Genomic DNA, 21,006 nt, shown 5'->3' with positions numbered 1-21,006 from the left:
GCATGTCTGGCACAGTTTGAACAGTTCCACAATCCATTCACTTTGCGGCCCTCTATCGGCTATAACCGCACTAAGCAAGTTTGCCAGATCGGGTAGCGGATCTGTAGTTCAAATGAGACATAATGGACACAATTCCACTTCCAACCTGTAGGGGGACCGAAGAGGAAAAGCGCTTTGGTGTTGCATTAAGAAAAAAAAAAAAAAAAAGGTTTTCACCGTCTGCTCCCTGAAATTAAGTTTTCTACCCCTCCAACTACTCCTTATCTTACACTTTCTGTCTGGCTTTGCTACATCCTCTATCATACATGCCTCAGTCATTCCTGGAAAACACATGACTAATAATCTTAAGTCCTCAAATATTGCACGTAAACCTCTGCGCTCCTCAAGTAATTGCTTTCAAGTCTATTCCAATCTACATCACACTGGATACAAGCTTCATTAAATAAAACGATTTGCTTGCCCATATGCATCTCTTACTTTATCATTTTTATAGGTGAGATGCTGCAGGTATGCAGCTGCGTTGCTCCTGACGGGGTCCAGCCTGTAGTTCAGCATGGCAATGACCTCGGGCAGCTCTGGCTGACGCCAGCCGCCAGGGCCGGGGCCGGGAGCTTTCCTTAGAGTGCTGTCCAATGAAGCCATGCTACCTCTTTCCCCCTGGGCCAGTGGTGCTCCTCCCCAATAGTACATGTCCCCTGGGCCGCTCATGTCGCCATCCAAGGTGCCCTCGTAACTCCTGGGGAGGGAGGAGGAGAACATATGTGAAGGTACACATTTTCTGACAACACACAGACATTCATCAATACAAACAGAGAGGAAAGGTGGAAAACAAGAGTTGTTGTTCGTAACAGTGGTCATTTAAAAAACAAAATATATACAATTCAATATTTTTTTTTTTCCTTTACTTCATTTTTTTCCTCTAAAATATAAATTATTGTGGAAGGAACATTATTATGTGCACTTTTTGCACACATAAACCTCACTCTCAAAGATGACTCAAAGGCACTGCATACAGTTCATACACAGAACATACATCTAGACGTTACTCATCCCTAAAACACAGAGGAGTCACTACAAAAGCACACAACTTACCCAGCCCTGCGCGGGGGCCCATGGGAATACGCGTTGTGGTTGCGGGGTACGGTGCTGTAGTGCATTGGGTGTCCCATGCCATAGTCGGGCTCATCGTAGCCCATGCTGCGCTGATCATCCTCCAGACCGTACGGCTCTGGGACAAACCTGGGAATAGAGGACAGCTCCATGGCACTGCCCATACGCCCAACCTACACAGGGACAAGGTCCAAAATAATAGAAGCTACAAGCCAAGTGCTGTGGCAAACGTATGCAATGGTTTGTCAGTCTGTGTACTCCCCTAATCCTACTCAATTCTTAACAAATAAAGACAAAGACATGCATACTAGGACTACAGCTGAAAATCAGCCAACTGGTTAACACTGGCGCACTTACAGAAATGTTGATTAAGGTGCATTGTCCTAATCAAAATAAAACTTCTCCAAAAACTTCTCCAAATAACATGGAAGCAAAACACCAAACTCAGCAAATTCATCTTTAAATGGTCAGCGGGCCAAGTTAAAATGAAATACAACGGTTGTTGAAGATACCTGTGGCTGAGCAGCATAGGGGTCCAGCTGGTTCCTGCTGGGGGCTCTGTAGCTTGGATCCAGAGTTCTGTAGCCATCTGGATGGACCGGTCTGGAGATGGGAGGGACAGGGAAATTAAGTGTGAGGATAGGAAGGGAAATAGGGAAATATTGTCCAGATTATTTATTTAAAAGTTTTTTCATTTTTAATTAATTCATAACATTGATACATACATACAAACAACAAAGACATGAGAAAAACTTACGATGGCTTAAATTCTTTATCATTTAAATAAACATGAGTTTCAACAAAAAAAAACTATACCTGTAGCGATCATCCATGCGAGCTCCCCTGCTAAGGCTTGTGTAGGCCTCAGATGGGGGTCCAGTGCGGTAGTCGTCGTAGCCCCCTGGCGGCCCGTAGTGGTAGTTGCGGGGCACAGTGTGAGTGGGGTAGTCCATGGGCACGCCACCTCCAGGTCCCTGTCTGTAGACCATGGGCGCAGGGTAGCCCCCCATACCCGTCATCGAACCGCCACCATCCAGGGAAAGCGTGTCCGACACGGAGGGAATGACTGTGCGAGTGGTGGTGGTCTTTACTACTTTCTTTACCTTAAAAAAGCAAAAGAAGGGAGACAGGAGACAAGATTCAACAGTTGATATTTACGAGCTTAAAAATCACTCACAAGACACACCGTCAAGTTAATCCAGGGATACACACCGCAATGAATGCTAACTGACAAGCTACAAACAAACAAAACTGTTCTTTTGTCATTTCAGTGCTGTAAACGGCACACTTCGCAAAGTGAATTTCCACTTTCCATTAACCAGTGTTACCGTGGTTTCTGTGCGCCGCGTGGTCCCATCTTCATTGGTCTCCACCGAGACAACAGGTGGCACCTCATGGGGATCTTCCTCCACCGTGTATGTTTCCTGCACCACCTGACCAGGCTCCATCCTGAACTGCACACACGTTAACATTTCAGAGAAAACTCAGATATAGGTCTCACACCGCATAGCCTTAACCTTCTTAAGAGTTAAAACGGCTGAAACAGAGAGGGCTCGGGAAGATGCTTACATGATGTGTCCCGTTGACGTAACCCTCGTTCAGTGTCAGCCTCTCTATGTCTGCATCACAAGGAATGCGGCCGTTCTGCAGGGAGGAAAAAAATACACATGAGAGGATCCAGCGCACGCATGCACACACACACACACACAAAATTGCCTAAGCAGTTGAACTTTTCCAGCCAACCAAGCTGCTTATGTACAGTACTGACCAAACAAAAGCAGCCACTTTCGTTGGCACCCAGCTTTATCTTGCGACACTACATGAAACTCCAAAAGGTATGTAAACATGATGAATGAAAACAACCAGAGGCTTTCATGTTTGCACTCTTCGCCCCCCTAAACACAAACAACTGAATGGAACACACTCATCCAACAGACCTATGAATGAACTGGGATAATGCAATGAAATGAAATGATGAAATAATTAGTAATAAAATGAAAAATGGCCCACAGAGGGACAAACAAAGGGACAAACTTCTTTCTTTTATGAGTCGACACCACCAGCATTGCCGGCCCAGGGGTGGTGATGGGTGTGGTGCACTTCCCATTCCAGCCACAGGGGGAGCTCTATGTATCTCTACTGCCATCTCTGCAGTTGTATCTCCACTACTATGGTAAAGGGAACACAGCCAGGGGGATTGCTCAACAGTTATTCAGAGATGGGATTCAGTTGTATCATGCTGACAGAAATGTTGTATTTAAAAAAATAACTAAGTGAAAGCTGGAAATAATACTTGCGGGAGGAGCAATGACAGCCTTTTAAAGTGCCACTCGGCCTAGATTAATTACAAAAGACTTAGTTGAAGCGAATTAACACGCTCTTTAGTTGAGAAAAAGACTCAGTCAGAGAGAATAGCAGAAAGTGCCGGGCAGATGTGAGCGTGTGGGAACCTGTCAGTTAAGACTGAGGTCGCGTTGCGCTGCCTGGGAGAGTGGCAGAGGCATGCCGAAGCCTTTGGGCTATGTAAACACACACAGCAGAGATAAGAACCAGCCCAGGCTACATTTCTGTCCTGCTCTCACTACAACACACACAGCCTATATTCCTGCTCCTTATCAGCCACTAGAATTACCTGAGACTGCGATGTGTTCCTGGAAATGCATGCCCACATCATGCAAGAAAGAATGCCCACAGCGAAAGCAGGAAAGTAAGCGAGCGAGAGAGCCCAGTGGTTTATGACCGTGTGTTTCAAAGGTTGCCTCAGGGCCATAAGTATGTGCACCTATGAACATGTGTATGCTGGTTTATTCCCGTAGACTAATGGCCAAGCATTTCAATGACCGAGTGAAAGAATGAGCGAGAGGCGGGCGGGTGTGCCTGTGTGTCCGTCGGTGATGTCACCCGGCAGTCTGAACCAGGTAACTGACTCACAAATGATAAAAAGGGTGTGTAAGTAATCAGCAGAACACACTTTAGCTATGAACCAAACTCAGCAATGAAGAATTTTACCATTAATTCACAGCTGACGAAACTGACTGAAGTCTGACTGATTCTGTCCTAGTTGATGGACTTTGCCCCACTGAAATAGCAGTCGAGGGATGTCATCTTTATACCAGAAATAAATACAACAAATTGTGAATAAACAAGCTGGCTTGACATACCGTAGCTACGACAATGGGCCAGGAAAAGCTCAATATTACAACAAACAAAATGTCGAGCAAGACACGGCTCTGCATGCACGCAAGCTCCCATGGACAAGTCAAGACAAACATGATGGGTTACACTGGGTTGTTAAGCTTGATTGGTGGAGGGGATATGATGATGATGGGAGGACTTTTATTTTGAATGAGACATGGTTACTGAGGAACCCATGAAGGATGGAAATAATGTGTGATCAAAATCTGCGAGGAGCAACAGTGGGTGCAAATTACCTCCTCGGGAAGGCTGTATTGGAAGGTGCTTCAGTCGCTGGGTTTGACTCAACTTTTAACTCCCAAAATCCAAGCTAAAAATCAAGCGCACCTCAAGACTCCAACCTGACTAAAAACCTACCAAGGAGGTATTTTTTGGCCCCAAGAGGTTTGGTTTAGGTGACACTGCCATCCAGCCAGTCCACACGGATGGGATGGGGGGTGACCATGGCGATGACAAGGGGGGGTGACCATGGAGAAGACATGGGATGAACTCGCTTGGATCAAGGGTTGAATCCAAGGGACTTTTCGATGGAAAATGTGCGTGGGTGAGTGGGGGGGGGGCGTGATTTGTTCCGTGTTACCTGCATGTTGGGGAGGGGGCGGGGCAGGGTGCCAGCACACGACCTCCGCTCCTCCTCCAGAGCTCGGCTCAGCATCTCAAACTGCCTCTCCTGCTCCCGCACCGAGGCCAGCAGGGAGGCCGTACTCGCACACTGCTCCATTCACACGCTGAGAGCAGAGCACAGGACAGGACAGCACAGGACAGGGCACGGTCAACACCAGAGACTAGGAGAGATTCAACCAACACCAAGATTTAATCAAAGAACAGACACATATAGCGAGGCTGAATCACCCAAGTACACAGATATAAAAGACAGAGGGGGCCCTGGCACCGTGCACACACCGGGGAATGCACACACTGAAGTGCTAATGAACTTGAAGCTTATATAGGTTAAAAAGCAGCTGAAGCCGACGCAGGAAAGGCAAAGCAAGGAGCGATAGATGAGGCAAGGGAGAACTGGGAAGATAAAGGAGCAGGTACAGAGAAAACGTGAGTACAAGAAACACAGTGAGGACGAACAGCAGGCACAAAGAAAGAGCGCACGACTTGTGAATTAACCTGCAAAAGTGATTATTCAGTTCAAATTCAAGGCGGGGCCAGCGTCAGCAGAGCTGGGATGGAAAGCAAACTACCGTCACGTTCTCAGTGCGTTTCTTCACCTTCAGCAGGGTTAAAAATAGAGAGAAAGTGAGATGACAAGAGACGATTACACAGTGTTTTCGGCAGCAGCGTGCGGAGCTCGTTAGCACTTCTTTATTCCAAGGATGCAGAGAAAGGAAGGAAGGAAGGAGAAGGGAGACGAGTGCAAGTGTGAGAGCATTCAGAGGAGTTATCGAGAGACGGCATCACACCATCAAGTTACACAAATCTCAAGATCCAGAGGTGTTTTAAATTGAGAGGGTGTGCTTTCCACCTCGGGGAAAAAGGACGGCAGGCCTCACTTTCTACTCTACTTACTAAACTGTGCAAGTTATAACATGGATGGCATTTCAGTTTGCATGCCATCATATGATTATTTACTATAACAGCAGATTTAAATAGGACAACTTCTTTTATAGTCTGAGTGCTATTATCTCTACGAACTGAAAGCAATTATCCAGATGTATTATGCATTGTAGTTCAGTCAGTGATCCGGACTAAATGAGTGCTACGGCAGCATCAATTAGCCTCCTGGATGAAGAGGTTTACAAGCAACCAAAACAAGGAGCTATCAATGGTACAACTTCCTAGTTAAAGACGATAAAGAAAGGGCTGCTTAATATGAGAGAGAGAGAGAGAAAAAAAAAAAAAAAAAAAAAAAAAAAAAAAAAAAAAAAAAAAAAAAAAAAAAAAAAAAAAAAAAAAGAGAGGGTTGCACGATATTGACAAAATGTGATATTGCGATAGCGATATTAATTTCAATATTTTTAAACATATGTAAAATTACGGGAAAACGCATCAAAATAGATTCATAACAAATACAACACAAGGTTTATTTCAACTGACGGTCATATTGGACTGGTCCAACATGATGAATTAATAAGGACCATGTCTACTGAACAGGTTCTACTGGTTGGACAGTATAAAATATATAAATTAATAGAACACAACTTTTCTTTCTCTTCTCCGATTCGTTCCGTTTTGTGTCTCTATTTCTTCACTTACACCGTGACTCTGTTTAAATATGCCCACACGTGGTACGCTCCACAGGGTTTGTCACGTAGTGGCCCCGTGCACTAACATGTGCACGTGGCACGGTAACTGGCCAATGAAACATGATCATTACAGCGTTTCAAGCTCTAAATCAAACACAACTAAGCCACACGGCCAACGGACGGGACGCTGCGCTCCACAAAATAAACAAAATATTGCATACACTTTCGATATAATATTGTGCAACGTGATATTGCGATAACGATATTGAGTTGATATATCATGCACACCTAATATATATTTCAACGATGAGTCTTACGGTTTTGGGTAACTGTGCCTCTTTGCTAAAGAAAATTAATGTTCAGACACAACACAAATTCTATCCGGTTTACAATTCAAACTATGGTGATCTCAGACAATAAATACAACAATTTATATTCAAATTCAGACGAAAAGATTTGCACTTCAACTGTGCTTAGCAACACATTTTCAAAAAGTTGGTAGAACCTGTCTCAACCTGAACATTTACTTTCCTAACACGGTGGGTCTAACGATTATTCACATGTAAAGAGAGTGCTTGACACCACACATCTGGAGGGAACACAACACACTACAGCATGCATTTCAAAACTAGCAACTGAATCACCGGGCAAATACCAAACGATCCATTGTGCAGCGACAGAGAAAATTGATACAGAATTAGGATACAAAACAGCAAAAGGAAAGAAGGAGAAAATTTGGATTTTAAATTGACTTTTGGAGGATAATGCAGCTTCAACACATGCCACGGGTGACTTAAGCTTTAATTACAGAGGCATGATAAGTGAACGTCACTCCCACCCAAAATAAGACAATGACAAAGTACCTTTTCTCAGACGCTAGTGAGGAAGGACTGAGGAATCTGGGAAAGATTACTTCAACAATCTTAACGGGATGACATGAGCGTGGCTCATCTCCAAACCAGGGCAAAAACCATTTTCTACTTCAAAGTTCCCCGACTCATGTAGATCAACAGATCAGCTCTCCATCTGCACACACACAGGACTGGCTGAGTGAACAAAGACTCCTGTATTAGGTTTGTGTGTGTACATAAAGCCAGCGGGAGTGTGTACACACATCTGCGTGAGGGCGAGTGCTTGTGTATGTGGGTGAGAGACTAAATAAAGGTGGCAAGAGTGCGTGGCTGACGGTTAAATCTTTGAATAATCAAACAGAGCGGTGGCAAGTTTGAGTAAAGTTAATTCTGCCTAGTTTCTTTCCCCTTGTGTGGAAGAAAAACACAGACGTGACGAGAAACACACACGCCCCACACACACACACACGCGCACACACGCACTGTCATACATTCCTCAGTGAGACCCTACGTGTCATATCCTGTCTCGTCTGTTGGAAGCTGTCCTAATAAGGGAGCCCTTCACTCTTTTTTATTGTGCTGCTGTCATCTCTCTCTCATACCAACATTTTCTTTCCTCCCAGGCCAAACACTTCAATCCTGAAAGAGAGAGTGGGTCCCATTACTTTCTCTCCCTATGACCCAATCAGTGTGTTGGACCACAAACCGACTAAGTGCTTCTTTAGTGGATAATGCTCACAAATGAAGTTGGTATACGTAGCCCCTAAAGCTAAGAATGCGTTAGACCTTAAATTGAAACCTTGACTTCACTCAACAGATCTTTCCTGTGATCAAAACACAAAGAGAAAACAGGGAGCTAGAGCTAGATATTGCAGTAGAGCTGCAGAGCTTAATCGATTAATTGCTTAGTTGTCAACTATTCAATTAACCGCCAACTATTTTGAAAATCGATTAATCACTTGGAGTCATTTCCTTATGAAATAAAGAGAGTAAAAATTCTCTGATTGCAGGTTCTTAAATGTTAATAGCTTTGAGTTGTGGACAAAACAAGACATTTGAGGACGTCGTCTTGGGTTTTGGGAAACAGTTGATCCACATTTTCACCATTTTCTGACATTTTATAAACCAAACAACTAAGTGGGAAAATAATCGACAGATTAAATCGACAGATTAAATCGACTATGAGAATGATCGTCCTATACGGCAGCAAGCTACAAATTAAACCTTTTTGGTTTGAAGTACCACACAGCCAAGTCAGATTAATTCACGTACCACTTCATCAATTCCCAATGCAGATTCCAAATTCAAAACTATTCATTACAGTGGATATTGTTAATTTTTTCCATACACTGGAACGATCAGTATTAAATATGGATTGTTTTTATATAGCGCTTTTCTAGTCTTAAGAAATACTCAAAGCGCTTTAACATCACACGGGAACCATTCACACACACATGCGTACACTGTGGCCGAGGCTGCCGTACAAGGTGCCACCTGCTCATCAGATACACATTCACACAGCGATGGCGCAGTGTCTTGGGTTTCAGTGTCTTGCCCTTCGGCATGGAACTGCAAGGGACAGGGATCGAGCCATCAACCTTCCGATCAGTACCACCTGAGCCACAGCCGCCCCATTAAGTTGGTTTGGTTAGCAATCATTTATCCATTACTTTTAGCCAAGTATTTAGACTGTTCATCCATCCATTCGCTTTTAACTAGCGGTTTAAACCTCTATATTTGCGTTCTAACTAGTTTTCACACACTTAGATAACTGCAACATACGTGTTCAGGTGTTACAGCTGACTTAATCAAATCATAATTTGTTTAATGAGTTGGAGGTACTCTACAGTTTTTCCACATATCACCTGGCAACAGCAGAAGTACCCTCTGAGGTACAGTACCCAGAGGTTGGGACTCACTGGCCAGAAGCAGCTGTCAAGTTTTACATTAGGAACCAAGATTTCCACTTTGCCATGAAGTATTGACACCATACATCAGATAAGATGGCATACCACAGTGTGGGTCGTTCTTTGTGGCTCTGTCAAAACGTCAACACTTCCTTAGGCATAGAGGAAGACTGTCTTTTGTGCCCCCATGCAACAGACAGACAGACTCAAACAACCTCTACAGCTATGCGAGTCCGACCACACTAACATTCTTGTGGCAGGGAGTAGTTGCTGGTAAGAGAGTTTTGAATGGCTTTAGCCACTTAAAGCCTGGGCAACAGTCATTAATCTGTTGTAAGGCCATTAGCAGCAACGCTAAATTGTATCTGCTAATGGGGAAGCCCGGGAATTACACTGCCAAGCCACTTAGCATCCTGTGCCAACACACAACACAGAGGTACACACCTATTATCAGTGCCCACTGCTCACTGAAAAAGTGAAGTACACACTCACAGCCAGTTTGTTTGTCTATCACCCAGTGCCCACTGACTATTGTGACTGCAGTGTATTCCCTCATTATAATATGCCATCCTTGCTATTTCAGCCACACGCGCGCTGTTGTGGCTTGGCCAAGTGCTCCGCTGACTCAGCCTCATTTGAATGGTCACACAGAGATGTGGCCTCTGTGTGTGTGTGTGTGTGTGTGTGTGTGTGTGTGTGTGTGTGTGTGTGTGTGTGTGTGTGTGTTTTGTTGTGTTGTGTGTTAGCCTTGGCCCTCATCCAAATACTACCGCCTTTGCTATTCTGACTTAAAACCATACAGTTAATGTAGTAACTGCAGAGAGAGCGCACATGCACACACGCCCACCCACACTCACTTATACACCACACAGACTTTTCAGGGACCTCTGCAAGGCCAGCTGTCTAATCTACAGGACACCATCTTACTATTCTTAGTGAGGAAGGAAACATGCAGCATACTGTAACTTATTAAATGCAGCATTGCAGTTAGGTAAAATAAAAGTCACTGCCTTGCTGAGTGAAGTGAAGAATAAATGCCTCTACCTTCTTCACTATCATGTGGGCCATCATGCTCACATTTCAAATGAATTTTTCCAAGACATGACATCACCTACCTCAAGTTCAGTAGAAATATTGAATCAAATAAGGGCTGCAAATGCAATTAATGATTATCTATTATATGTTTGAATATTTTGCAGTTTAATTCTGAGATTAACAGTTAGAACAGCAAAGGTCAAAACAATTCTTCCCAGAGCCCAAGGTGACATCTTCGACTTTCCTGATTTGTCCTGTCAACAGTCCAAGATATTTAATTTACAAACAGATTTTCAGGGGCGGGCTCTAGTAAGGCTGAGCAATTTTATCGATATTTTTCCCCCCAAGAAAAGTATCGATTTTTAAGCCGCAAGTATCAATAAATAAGTCCCATTCAAATCCCCCGTGTATACCCCCGTTCACGTTGCAGGAAGAGCGATTTGGTCAGCCAGCCAAAAATATCGTGATATTTGATTTTCTCCATATCATCCAGCCCTATTCGAAAATCTTAATTTGGACTTTTTTCATATTCACTGTAAATGCATATTGGTTCCAGATATCGGTTATCGGTTGCATTAACTACGGTATCGTCATCGGCCTTGTAAAAAAACTGTATCAGCCGATCCCTACATTACACCCAAATCGTAAAGTGACCTCCAGCAGTGGAGGTCTATTTTACACAACAAATGCCTATTTAAAGATGACTATTGATTAGGTCATAATCTACTAAGTACAAGACAAGATTCATCAGTATCTATCTGGGTGGCTAACCACCTTGGCTAAACATTTTTTTTTTGGGGGGGAACCCCTCAACCCTGTTACCCTGAAGTTAGGGTAAAGCATACAAAAAGGCAGAGAAAACTAAAGACCAACGTTCAGCAGTTGGTAAAGACTTAGCACCGGTGACTTGCGCTCAGAGTGTGACCACCACTTAACAAGGAAGCGGGTTAAATTGCTGCAGTGAGGACCATAAAAAGGCTAACTGGCGCTCAACCATTCCAAGAAGTTAACCACCAGCACTGAGGGAGAGGGCTGTGCGACAGTATCACTTCACAGCCGTTAACTCTGTGGACTTTGATTTTGCTCTGTGTATTCTATCTCACATGTCCTCCCCTGAATTCAAAGCGAGCGGACGTGCTCACAGTTCAAATAATAACACAGGTTGCAGGTGTAACCGCTGGACCGAGAGAGAGAGAGAGAGAGAGAGAGAGAGAGAGAGAGAGAGAGAGAGAGAGAGAGAGAGAGAGGAGGAGCAAATATAAGAAAACCCCAGCTTCTGTGTGTCAGAGGGACACACCCGTGCTTAGCTCTGAAAACCCGTCATTACACAGGCTCACAAATGATAGCCCTGGTTAAAACAACTGGCTAAGCAGCAAGACTTCAGCCCCCACAGACAAAATGGCTAGGAACAAATTCTGGGCACCAAACGAAATGACCAACTTAAGATTTTTTTTGCCCCTGCTTTTTTTTACATCTTACAGAAGGGACATTTCTGAGAACACAGCATGTCCAAACCTGCTCACAATCCTTTCCATCTCTGTTCCAGCAGGTCAAATGCCTTTGCTGTGGGAAATCTGGGTTCAATTCCCACTGCGATACATCTACCAACGTGTCCCTGAGCGAGACACTTAATCCATAGTTGCTCCAGAGGTGTGCGGCCTCTGACGTATGTAGCAATTGTAAGTCACTTTGGATGAAGGAGTCAGCTAAATGACATGTAATGTAAAATGTAATAAAAACTCACTGATCAGCTGACCGTACCAGCTCAAAATCAACAAATCATTTCACAGTTACTTTGGACAAGCTATCAAGCATGCCTGGGGTTGGTCTGTATGTTTTTATTGTGCAACGTCACACACACACACACACAAACTAAAGAAGACCCCGACTACAAACTGAAACTGAAAGTGCAAACTATTGCAGATTTTATCATGCAGGTTCCTGAGGTTCAGGTTCCAGAATTAGTTCACACCAAAGAACTGTAAACTGAGGAGGTGTCTCTGTGTAGCAAGCCTCTACACAAGGGACTGAATAATGAAGCAACAAACACCTAACCACACCCACACATCCAGACCCACACAACAGGTTCTTGCTCCCCCCCCGCCGCTCCACCACCACTCCTGTCTCCACTCCATCCTCTACCTGGCAGACCACATCAAAAGACAGCTGCTGAAACAATAAACAGTGTGTTTTTTTTTTCACAGCAGACTTTCAACACACAAAATTGAACAAAAGGCAAAGGTAATCTGACAAAAAAAAAAAAAAACACGCCATGCAAGAAAAGTCACCTGAAAGCACCATGCAGCTTCACTGTCCGCAGAGAGTGGGCGTCTCAGGTAATACAATTGTTAAGTAAGCCGAGACTGGACTTTGACTCCTAACTTACGGTCTGTGACGCTGCGGGCTGGCCGGTCACTTCCGCGTATTCTCACCTGTCCTGAATACCCCCCAGCTCGGGTGAAACTGGCGGAAGAGTCTGGTAAAATCTTGCTGCTTCGGCGTTTAAAAGGCAGAAACAGAAAAGACTCCACATGTAATGTTATGACGTTAACGTTATACCAGCCACCCACAAACCAGAGCATTCAAGTTATAAACTGCTATGTTAACGTTAGCTAGTTAACGTTAGCTAGCTGGATAATTTATATAGGTTACGTTAGCTGTCTTGATATAAACCAGTTTTTTAGGGCACGCACAAGTTTTAAAAAACTTTTCTCACTCTAGAGAACTTATTCAGCAAGTTCACAAATGGAATACACTAGCGCTAGCTAAATTAGCGTATGCTATGGTAGCTAGCCTGCTAACGCTGCGTTTACAACAGCCAAGTTCACCAAATTAAAGGTCACTCCTCTTTCCACCTACAACAAATCCCAACCAGCCGTACCGAGCACGAAACACCAAAGTACAGGCCATTACCTATTCAGGAGAATGTAAGGCTTGTTTTTCAAAGTCCATAAGTGTTTGCGAGGTGGATTCAGGCCTAGCCTAGCCTAGCCGAGTGCTGCTGCTGCTGCGCTGACACGATCCAAACCTCGATCCGCAGCTCGGGGAAGAAGTGAGTTGAGACGAGACGACAAAAACACCTCGGCGTGGTCGAACGAACAAACGTACTACTGCACAAATACAATGTCCACCCCAGGGCGACAGCACTCTTAAAGAAGAGGGAGAAAACACCCACCTATGCAATCGCCTATCTTCCTTGGCTTGGCTTGTTGTGTGTTCACTTGTCTCGGCTCTTCCTCTCCGCTGGGGGGAAGAGGTGGGGGGAGTAGCAGAGAAGGGAGAAGCATGGAAGAGAATAGAGCAGAATAGCACGGGGGGGGGGCGATTTTGAAATAAAGGACAATATTAAGTCACTAACTCATTTTGTCTGACAGCTATTGTTAATAGGCCACATCTTAACACAGTGACATTTATTAAAGGTTAGTGCGGCTTTTTATTATTATTATTATTATCATCATTATTATTATTATTGTTATTGTTATTGTTATTATTATTATTATTATTATTATTATTATTATTATTATTATTAACATTAACATTATTATTATTGTTAAATAAAAAATAAAAATCTATCTCTATCATAATGGGGGGGAAACAGAGACTATTTGCAGAGAAGCTTTCTCATTTCCCAGTTTATGATATATATAGGCTTAATTAATTAAGCCCATTCTCCTTCATACGCATTTAGTAACCTATAGTCGCTTTTTCTTAGCTGCCAGCTATTAGGATGAAAATCTCACATTATTTTTGTTTCGCACATCTTCTAAATGTAAAGATGCCATTTAGGATTTGAGTTCCGATATTGCCCTCATGTGGTCATGGTAGTGCTATTACAGAGCAGAATAGCCAATGCATTAGTTGTACTTACAGTAAGCTTATTTTGGAAACAGTGCAGGGCATTTAGCCTACATATACTTAAGTACTTCCTTAAAAAAAATGCAGGTATATGTACTGTACTTAGTATTAGTATTTCCATTTGATGCTATTTTATGCCACGTTATACTACTAGTTACATCTAAAATATATGATCAGCTTTTAATATCTTGATGATTTGTTCGAGCCTATACCCAGCAGTATAGGGTATAGGTGACTCCTCTGCCAGTCGCGATTAATCGATTGGTCTATAAAATATCAGAAGCTAGTGAAAAATGTCCAGCACTATTTTCCAAAGGCCAAGTCGATGTCTCTCAATTGCTTGGTTTGTCGGACCAACAATCCAACACCAAAACATAATGGGATTGGTAGCAAACCCTTGCATTTGAGAAACTGGACCCCAGAAATGCTGGGCATATTTGTTTGAAAAATGACTCAAACAATGAATCCATTATCAAAACAGTTCACCCTGGGAATGTAAATTGGTAAACCCCTTTTGGGAAGAAGTTATAGAATGCATAGGGAAAGGGCTAGGTTTTATTATAACTAAAACAACGAGGTTGTGCCCATTAGGGGACCAAGCAGAATTGTTAGAAGTTTCAAAATATGATTTTGCAGCAATAAAGGTTGAGGTTGTAACGGCCATCCGAGTGATACGAGTGTGGAAAAAAACCCATCATATGCTGACCCGAATTAATAATGAAAATGAAGGATTTAAGAAGTCATGGGATCACTTTTTTTGCGTATTGCTGGTCTATCGTAATGATAGAGATGTACCACTGTGGTTGCTGGATTCATTTTCTTTTTAATTATTATTATTATTTTTTACTATTATTACTTATTTTGATTCCGAGTGTATGTATGGGACTTTATACATATTATTGTACCACAACAATGCTGTCAGTTCTGTTCTGGTTGATTGACACTCAAATAAAAATAAAAACTTGAATTAAAAAAAAGAAGAAAAAAAATTATCTAAAAATCTTAAAAAATCTTAAAAAAATAATCTTTCGTGGATTGACTGATCGATAATTTGTTTCAGCTCTAAAAAAAAAAGAGCTCCACCTTGACCAGCTTTAATGTCAAATGGCTGCTTGATGCCTTATGAATAATGACAATAATAATCAATAATAAACCAAAATATAATAATATATGAATAAAACATTGTATGAGCAATACTATGCCCACAAAAATGGGATAACATGTACAGTGCAAGTTCCCTCTTAAAAAAAAAAATCTGAATGCAGGACTTTAACTTTTAATGCAGTATTAAGTTTTAACTGATGCTCGGATAGTGAATCATTTCTTTAGGAAATGTCAGTGTTGGCTAAGTGAAGTGTATGAACGCCCTTGAAACAGATGTTGTCATACATACATGTAACTCCAGTTGGTAACACACACTGGATTAAGAAACATCCCGTCAGCTTACTGTAGGTGCTCTAAGGTGTAACCCAGAAGTGTGCCGCAGCATACAGGGAAGTGTGATTCTGGATAGAACCACACAACACAAGGGCTTATCTGGAAATAAACCACCTAAATTGTCCTATTTGGTGGATGGAGCTTGGTGTTCGTTTGAAGAAACAAGAAGCCAACAGAAAACAGATCAAGTGGAAAGAAAATGGAGATGTCTGAGGGCATTTATGAAAATGATGCCGGTGAACAAAAGCAAATGGAAGAACTCGCTGTGAATACAACTGGAGAGTGGGATGGGGCGGAGGAGAGGACAGTGGATATTTATGAAAGCTCAGACATCTACAGTGGCCACGCAGCTGTAACAAAGAGTGCAGTGCAACAGCAGCCAGGCGAGTACAGTATATACTCACACACACACATTTCTATTTTCCCTCTGCTGTTTGAACAACTATTGAAAATGTTTATGACATATTCAACCCAGGCTGGGCTGTTACAGTGTGCCTGGTGCTGCTCTGTGTTCTCCTCCTGGCTGGGATCATAGGCACTGGACTCCACTGTAAGAAATTTACTTATTTTTTTCCTTTCTAAGAAAGCGAGATTTTCACTGCTAAACATCCATTAATTTACCAGCCACTGTTTAGATTCCCTGTGCAGTTAAATGAACACTGGTGGTGGATCAGAAGAAGTCTCACTGTGTGAATGTACGGTCCCTTGCAGGCGGACTCAAACTGCAGACTCACAGCAAGAGCTGGGCTGAAATGAGAAACCAAACTTTGGTTGAATTCAGTGAGTGTAAACTTTCTTCTTTCTATTGCACTTCTGCATGTCTTTGCAATGAACATTTGCCACATTCACTTCCTGAATTGTCCACGATTGCAGATCACTTCTGTAAAGATGGATGCAGGTCATTCAGCGACAGCTTGTACTACATTTCGTCTGACCAAATGAGCTGGGGGGACAGCAGACAGGACTGCAGAGACAGAGGGGCAGATCTGGTCATCGTAAACAATGAAGAAGAGCAGGTAAAAGAAAAGTTCAAGATTTTGTTCCCTAACGTTGACTGTAAAACATTCAGCGCAGGGTGCTTAGTTGGCTTATGTTAAAAAATGACGGCTACTCTTTTTCTATTCTGTTAATATTAAACTGTTTGCACGGTAAAAAGACAAAATACTGTTTTGCGCTCTCATGAGATAATCCTGGGAGACACTACTGACTAGGGCTGTCAAACGATAAATTTTTTAATCGCGATTAATCGCTGAATTTCTATATTTAATCGCGATTAATTGCATGTTTTATCACGATTAAAATTCTATTATTTTGCATTTCAGAACTGTTTTTAAGTACATAGTATTAGTGTTAACTAGCGTCACATGCAGCGATGTATCTGTTGCCTGTAACGTTTCAGAGCATCAGAGAGCAGCGCAGGCATATCAGTGGCACCGGAATGAGGCACCAAAATCCGCGTTGCTATTCCTGCAGCAGCAGGATGTGTTACGAGGAAGTATGGCAAAGTGCGGCAAAGGGTCAAAATAGTAGCCTGTTAGGCACGACGCGAAGCTGAGTGAAGTGAAAATAAATTAATAAATGGTGGCATGCAATCAATGCGATAATGCTGCCAGCCCTACTACTGACATATCATAAATCATAAAAAAGGCTGCTGCTGAAGGATTTCGTTAGCCACTTTCTGTACTTTGCTGTGACTGCTGTAACTGACTCCTTGCTTGCGCAAGTAAAAATGAACTTTGAGAAGAACTCCAGTGATTCTGTCTATTCCTTGATGAATAATTATCGTAACAGCTTAGTACTGTAATAAGAACCTCATTTTTAGTTACATTTTTGTCGATTTCGGGTACTGTTGCAGGTATTCATCAATTCCTTAAAGCGTATATTCTGGATTGGTCTGACTGACGGAGAAGAAGAGGGAACATGGAAATGGGTAGATGGTTTGGTTCTGAACAGCACAGGGTGAGACACTTTTTTTTTTCTTCTGCTATGCTACGGCTTTTTGTGGACTAATTGTGCATCATGTTCTGCAATAATTCCACATTTGGCTGTTTTTGAACAGGTTTTGGAAAACAGACCAGCCCAGTGGGATGTTTCAAGGAATGGATGAGGACTGTGTTGAGACTTTTTTTTATGAAGTGATTAACAGTTGGAATGATGATCACTGTGCCACCCAGCGACACTGGATCTGTGAAAAACGTTTCAACTTCTAACATCATTTGTCAATACACATGTGGTGAGCGCCATACTGCAGAAAAACCCATCATTGTTTTTAGGACAGTTTTTCCTTGTACGTTGCTTTTGTGTGTGTAATGTGTCTTTGTAAAGTAGCAAAGTAGCATACAGTCCAGTTGCCCTACCATGTTTGCACCTACAGTATATGTACGACACATCCCCAGACATCATACTGGTATACTCGTATTGAGAGAGTTCAAATTTCCAGACGAGAAAGCAACTTGAAGGAAGCCCTCATCCGTGAGTAAAGACTCTCACATCTTTGGGAATGAATGAGGACCTGGATCTAGGGGTCTTTGTTTACCACTCAGAAACAGTTCTAACAGGTCATTGTGGGCTATGGCTATTAAACAATTTGATATGCATGTTTTATTTTGTGTGCCACAGGGAACAGGCTGGCAGACTGATATAGGGCCAGAGAGCAGAAGTATGTTGCTGTTGCAGATGTAGATATCTGAATCTATGGCAATATAAACTATTAATTAATAGAGCTTTAGTCATTGATATTTCAGTATTTGCTTTTTTTACTGAGTAAACCATAGTTGATTATACAATAAAGGGCCACACTGGAAAATGAGAACCACATCAAGGGCCAGATATTTTGAGTTTATTGCTTTTATGTCATCGAAAAAGACAATATCTTTGACTGTATTATTGCATGTCTCATAATAGTCTTCTTGATGTCATAGAATGCCAAAAACTTCGGAAAAAGCGTCAAAAATGAAGGGGAAAAAACTAGCAAAAATGCAGAAAAAAGCACCAAAAGTGTTGAAAAAAAGCACCAAAAACTTTGTTAAAAGTGACAAAAACTAGGCAGGCTGAAATTTATCGTGAACCTAAATTAATATGGGGGCCGGATTTGGCCCGCAGGCCTTGAGTTTGACACGTGTGAATTAGAGTATGTGATGACCTGCAGAGGACAGCAGAGAGCTCCACACAGCCTACAGGAACGACTGAGATGATTATTTTTGCACACAACCCTTTTTCTACATGAACGAGTCCGCCAGTCCTGTATAAAGTAATTGAAAGCAATACTTGAGTAAAACTACAAGTATCTTACCAGAAAATGACTTCGGTAGAAGTTAAAGTCACCTTTTAGAATATTACTTGAGTAAAAGTCTTAAAGTGTCTGATATTTACTCTGTAATGTCGTACTAAATGCTTGCTCTGTAATGTCGTACTAAATGCTTGCTCTTGTGGGAATTACTGGAATTGTTGGGTCTTTGTAAATTATAGAGTGTGGTCTAGACCTACTCTATCTGTAAAGTGTCTTGAGATTAACTCTTTATTCTGATTTGATACTATAAATAAAATTGAATTGAATTCATGTTTGAATCAGCTGGAAATGACAAAGTAAACATCACTAAAAATGTGAATGGTAGGCCTACATCACGTGTTGGCCGAATGATGCGTGTTTTTTCACAGAGGTGAGTTGATTCAATGTCTTCCCGTATCGGTCAAAAGTTTGGGGTCACTTAGAAATTTCCATTCCAGACAAAATACCAGCTGAGATCAGTTGCATTTTTTTTTTTAACCAGGGCAGCAGTTTTCAGATTACATTATGTGTTTACATAATTGCAAAAGGTTCTCCAATGTTTTCTCAGTTAGCCTTTTAAAATGATATCAGATTAGTAAACAGAATGGGCCTTTGGAACATTGGATGAATGGTTGCTGATAATGGGCAATGTAGATATTGCATTAAAGATCAGCCACTTCTTTCTACAACAGTCGAGAACCCTTTTGCATATATACGAAAATATACGATATATTGAATCGTGACCCATGTATTGTGACACAGCCCTAATATACTGTATACTTTATACACGTCCACGTCTCTGTAGTAACCTCTGTACACAATGTACAGTACAAATAATACTACTGAACTGTGTGCTATGTTTACACAGTGTATTATTCATTTATTGACAGGTATATTTAGATTACAGTGAGACACCGAAAACCAAAGACAGGTATTCTGCACGTACGTGAACACTTCAAGGACATCACGGTCTACGACAATACAGTGTATCCAACTATGTTTTTATTTTTTTTTTTTTTTTTTCAGTTTGACTAAACATGAAACAAATGGTCTTCAGAATGACAGCAGGCCTACAGTAATAAAGAGGAAACAATACAAACAACCAAAAAGATTTTTGGTTACACTTTACTTGAAGGTATCTACATAAGAGTGACATGACACTGTCATGAACGTGTCATAGACATTATAAACAAGTCATAAACGTTTATGACATAACTCTTCTTTTTAGTAAGTGTCATTCGGTTTTTGTCATGACAAGTTATACAAATTATTAATATTTTTTAAATCGTAACACTTTACTTGAAGGCATCTACATAAGAGTGACATGACACGTTCATGACAGTGTCATGTCACTCTTATGTAGATGCCTTCAAGTAAAGTGTTACCGAATTTTTTTTTTTTTATCTTCAAATGTTTGTTTCTCTTCAATGCTCACGTGAACCACAAGTTCTATTACTAATTTACTGACAAAAAAAGTAAATCGATAATCTTAAATTGTCTTTGGAGTCTTCTTTCTTAATACACTGATTCATAAAACAAAGTCTTAAAGGAACACGCCGACTTATTGGGAATTTAGCTTATTCACCGTAACCCCCAGAGTAAGACAAGTCGATACATACCCTTCTCATCTCCGTGCGTGATGTAAGGCTGTCTGACGGCTCCAGCGGCATCAGCCCATCACAGAACAGGCAGGTGAATGGTTCCAGTAATCCTACTGCTCCGAATAAGTGACAAAATAAGCCAACATGTTCCTATTTCCATGTTGTGATTTGTAGAGTCACACGTGTACAAAAACACCGTAACATGAGACACAGCCATCTTCTAACTGTAAACAAACCGGGAACTATATCCTCAGGCGGAAGAATATAGTACTTGGGCCGAGTGATATGCTGCGCAGCAAGCCTGTCTGAGAGTTTGTTTTACGGTTAGAAGATTGCTGTATCTCATGTTACGTTGTTTTACATGCCTTGAACATCTATTTATAATGTTAATACCAATCTTACTAATCAGAATTCCGAGCAGTAGGCTAGGATACCTGCAAGATCTATGCTAGGCTAAGCTAATGCTGGAGCCATCAGACAGCGTTACAGCACGCACGGAGATGAGAAGGGTATGTATGGACTTGTCTTACTCTGGGGGTTACGGTGAATAAG

At 41.9% G+C, this 21,006-nt stretch overlaps 2 protein-coding genes across 13 annotated transcripts in view; one reads left to right on the top strand and one right to left on the bottom strand.

The window, feature by feature from the left end:
* Positions 1-13,564, bottom strand: part of ctnnd1 (catenin (cadherin-associated protein), delta 1) — a 29,431-nt gene extending 15,867 nt beyond the window's left edge. For 4 of the 12 annotated variants that reach the window (XM_039804597.1, XM_039804554.1, XM_039804612.1 and 1 more), the window contains exons 1-8: positions 13,469-13,542; positions 4,886-5,033; positions 2,680-2,754; positions 2,439-2,564; positions 1,927-2,213; positions 1,623-1,713; positions 1,093-1,283; positions 478-736 (exon numbers count right to left, since the gene is read on the bottom strand). In XM_039804597.1, coding sequence (XP_039660531.1) covers positions 478-736; positions 1,093-1,283; positions 1,623-1,713; positions 1,927-2,213; positions 2,439-2,564; positions 2,680-2,754; positions 4,886-5,026 — 1,170 coding nt within the window. In that variant the 5' untranslated portion in view covers positions 5,027-5,033; positions 13,469-13,542. The other 8 variants (XM_039804604.1, XM_039804571.1, XM_039804588.1 and 5 more) reach the window with 6 other exon arrangements.
* A 2,025-nt stretch (positions 13,565-15,589) lies between these two features.
* Positions 15,590-19,047, top strand: LOC120561422 (CD209 antigen-like protein A). Its single transcript, XM_039804541.1, has 6 exons — positions 15,590-15,968; positions 16,061-16,135; positions 16,297-16,365; positions 16,459-16,601; positions 17,441-17,544; positions 17,645-19,047. Exons 1-6 carry the CDS (start codon positions 15,785-15,787, stop codon positions 17,793-17,795), a joined length of 726 nt encoding a protein of 241 aa, XP_039660475.1. The 5' UTR covers positions 15,590-15,784; the 3' UTR covers positions 17,796-19,047.
* Positions 19,048-21,006: the final 1,959 nt, after the last annotated feature.

This window comes from Perca fluviatilis, chromosome 1 (genome assembly GCF_010015445.1).
Source record: "Perca fluviatilis chromosome 1, GENO_Pfluv_1.0, whole genome shotgun sequence".
Lineage (NCBI taxonomy): Eukaryota > Metazoa > Chordata > Actinopteri > Perciformes > Percidae > Perca > Perca fluviatilis.
The sequence above is the reverse complement of the archived record's forward strand: the minus strand, read 5'-3'. Positions and strand labels throughout refer to the sequence as shown.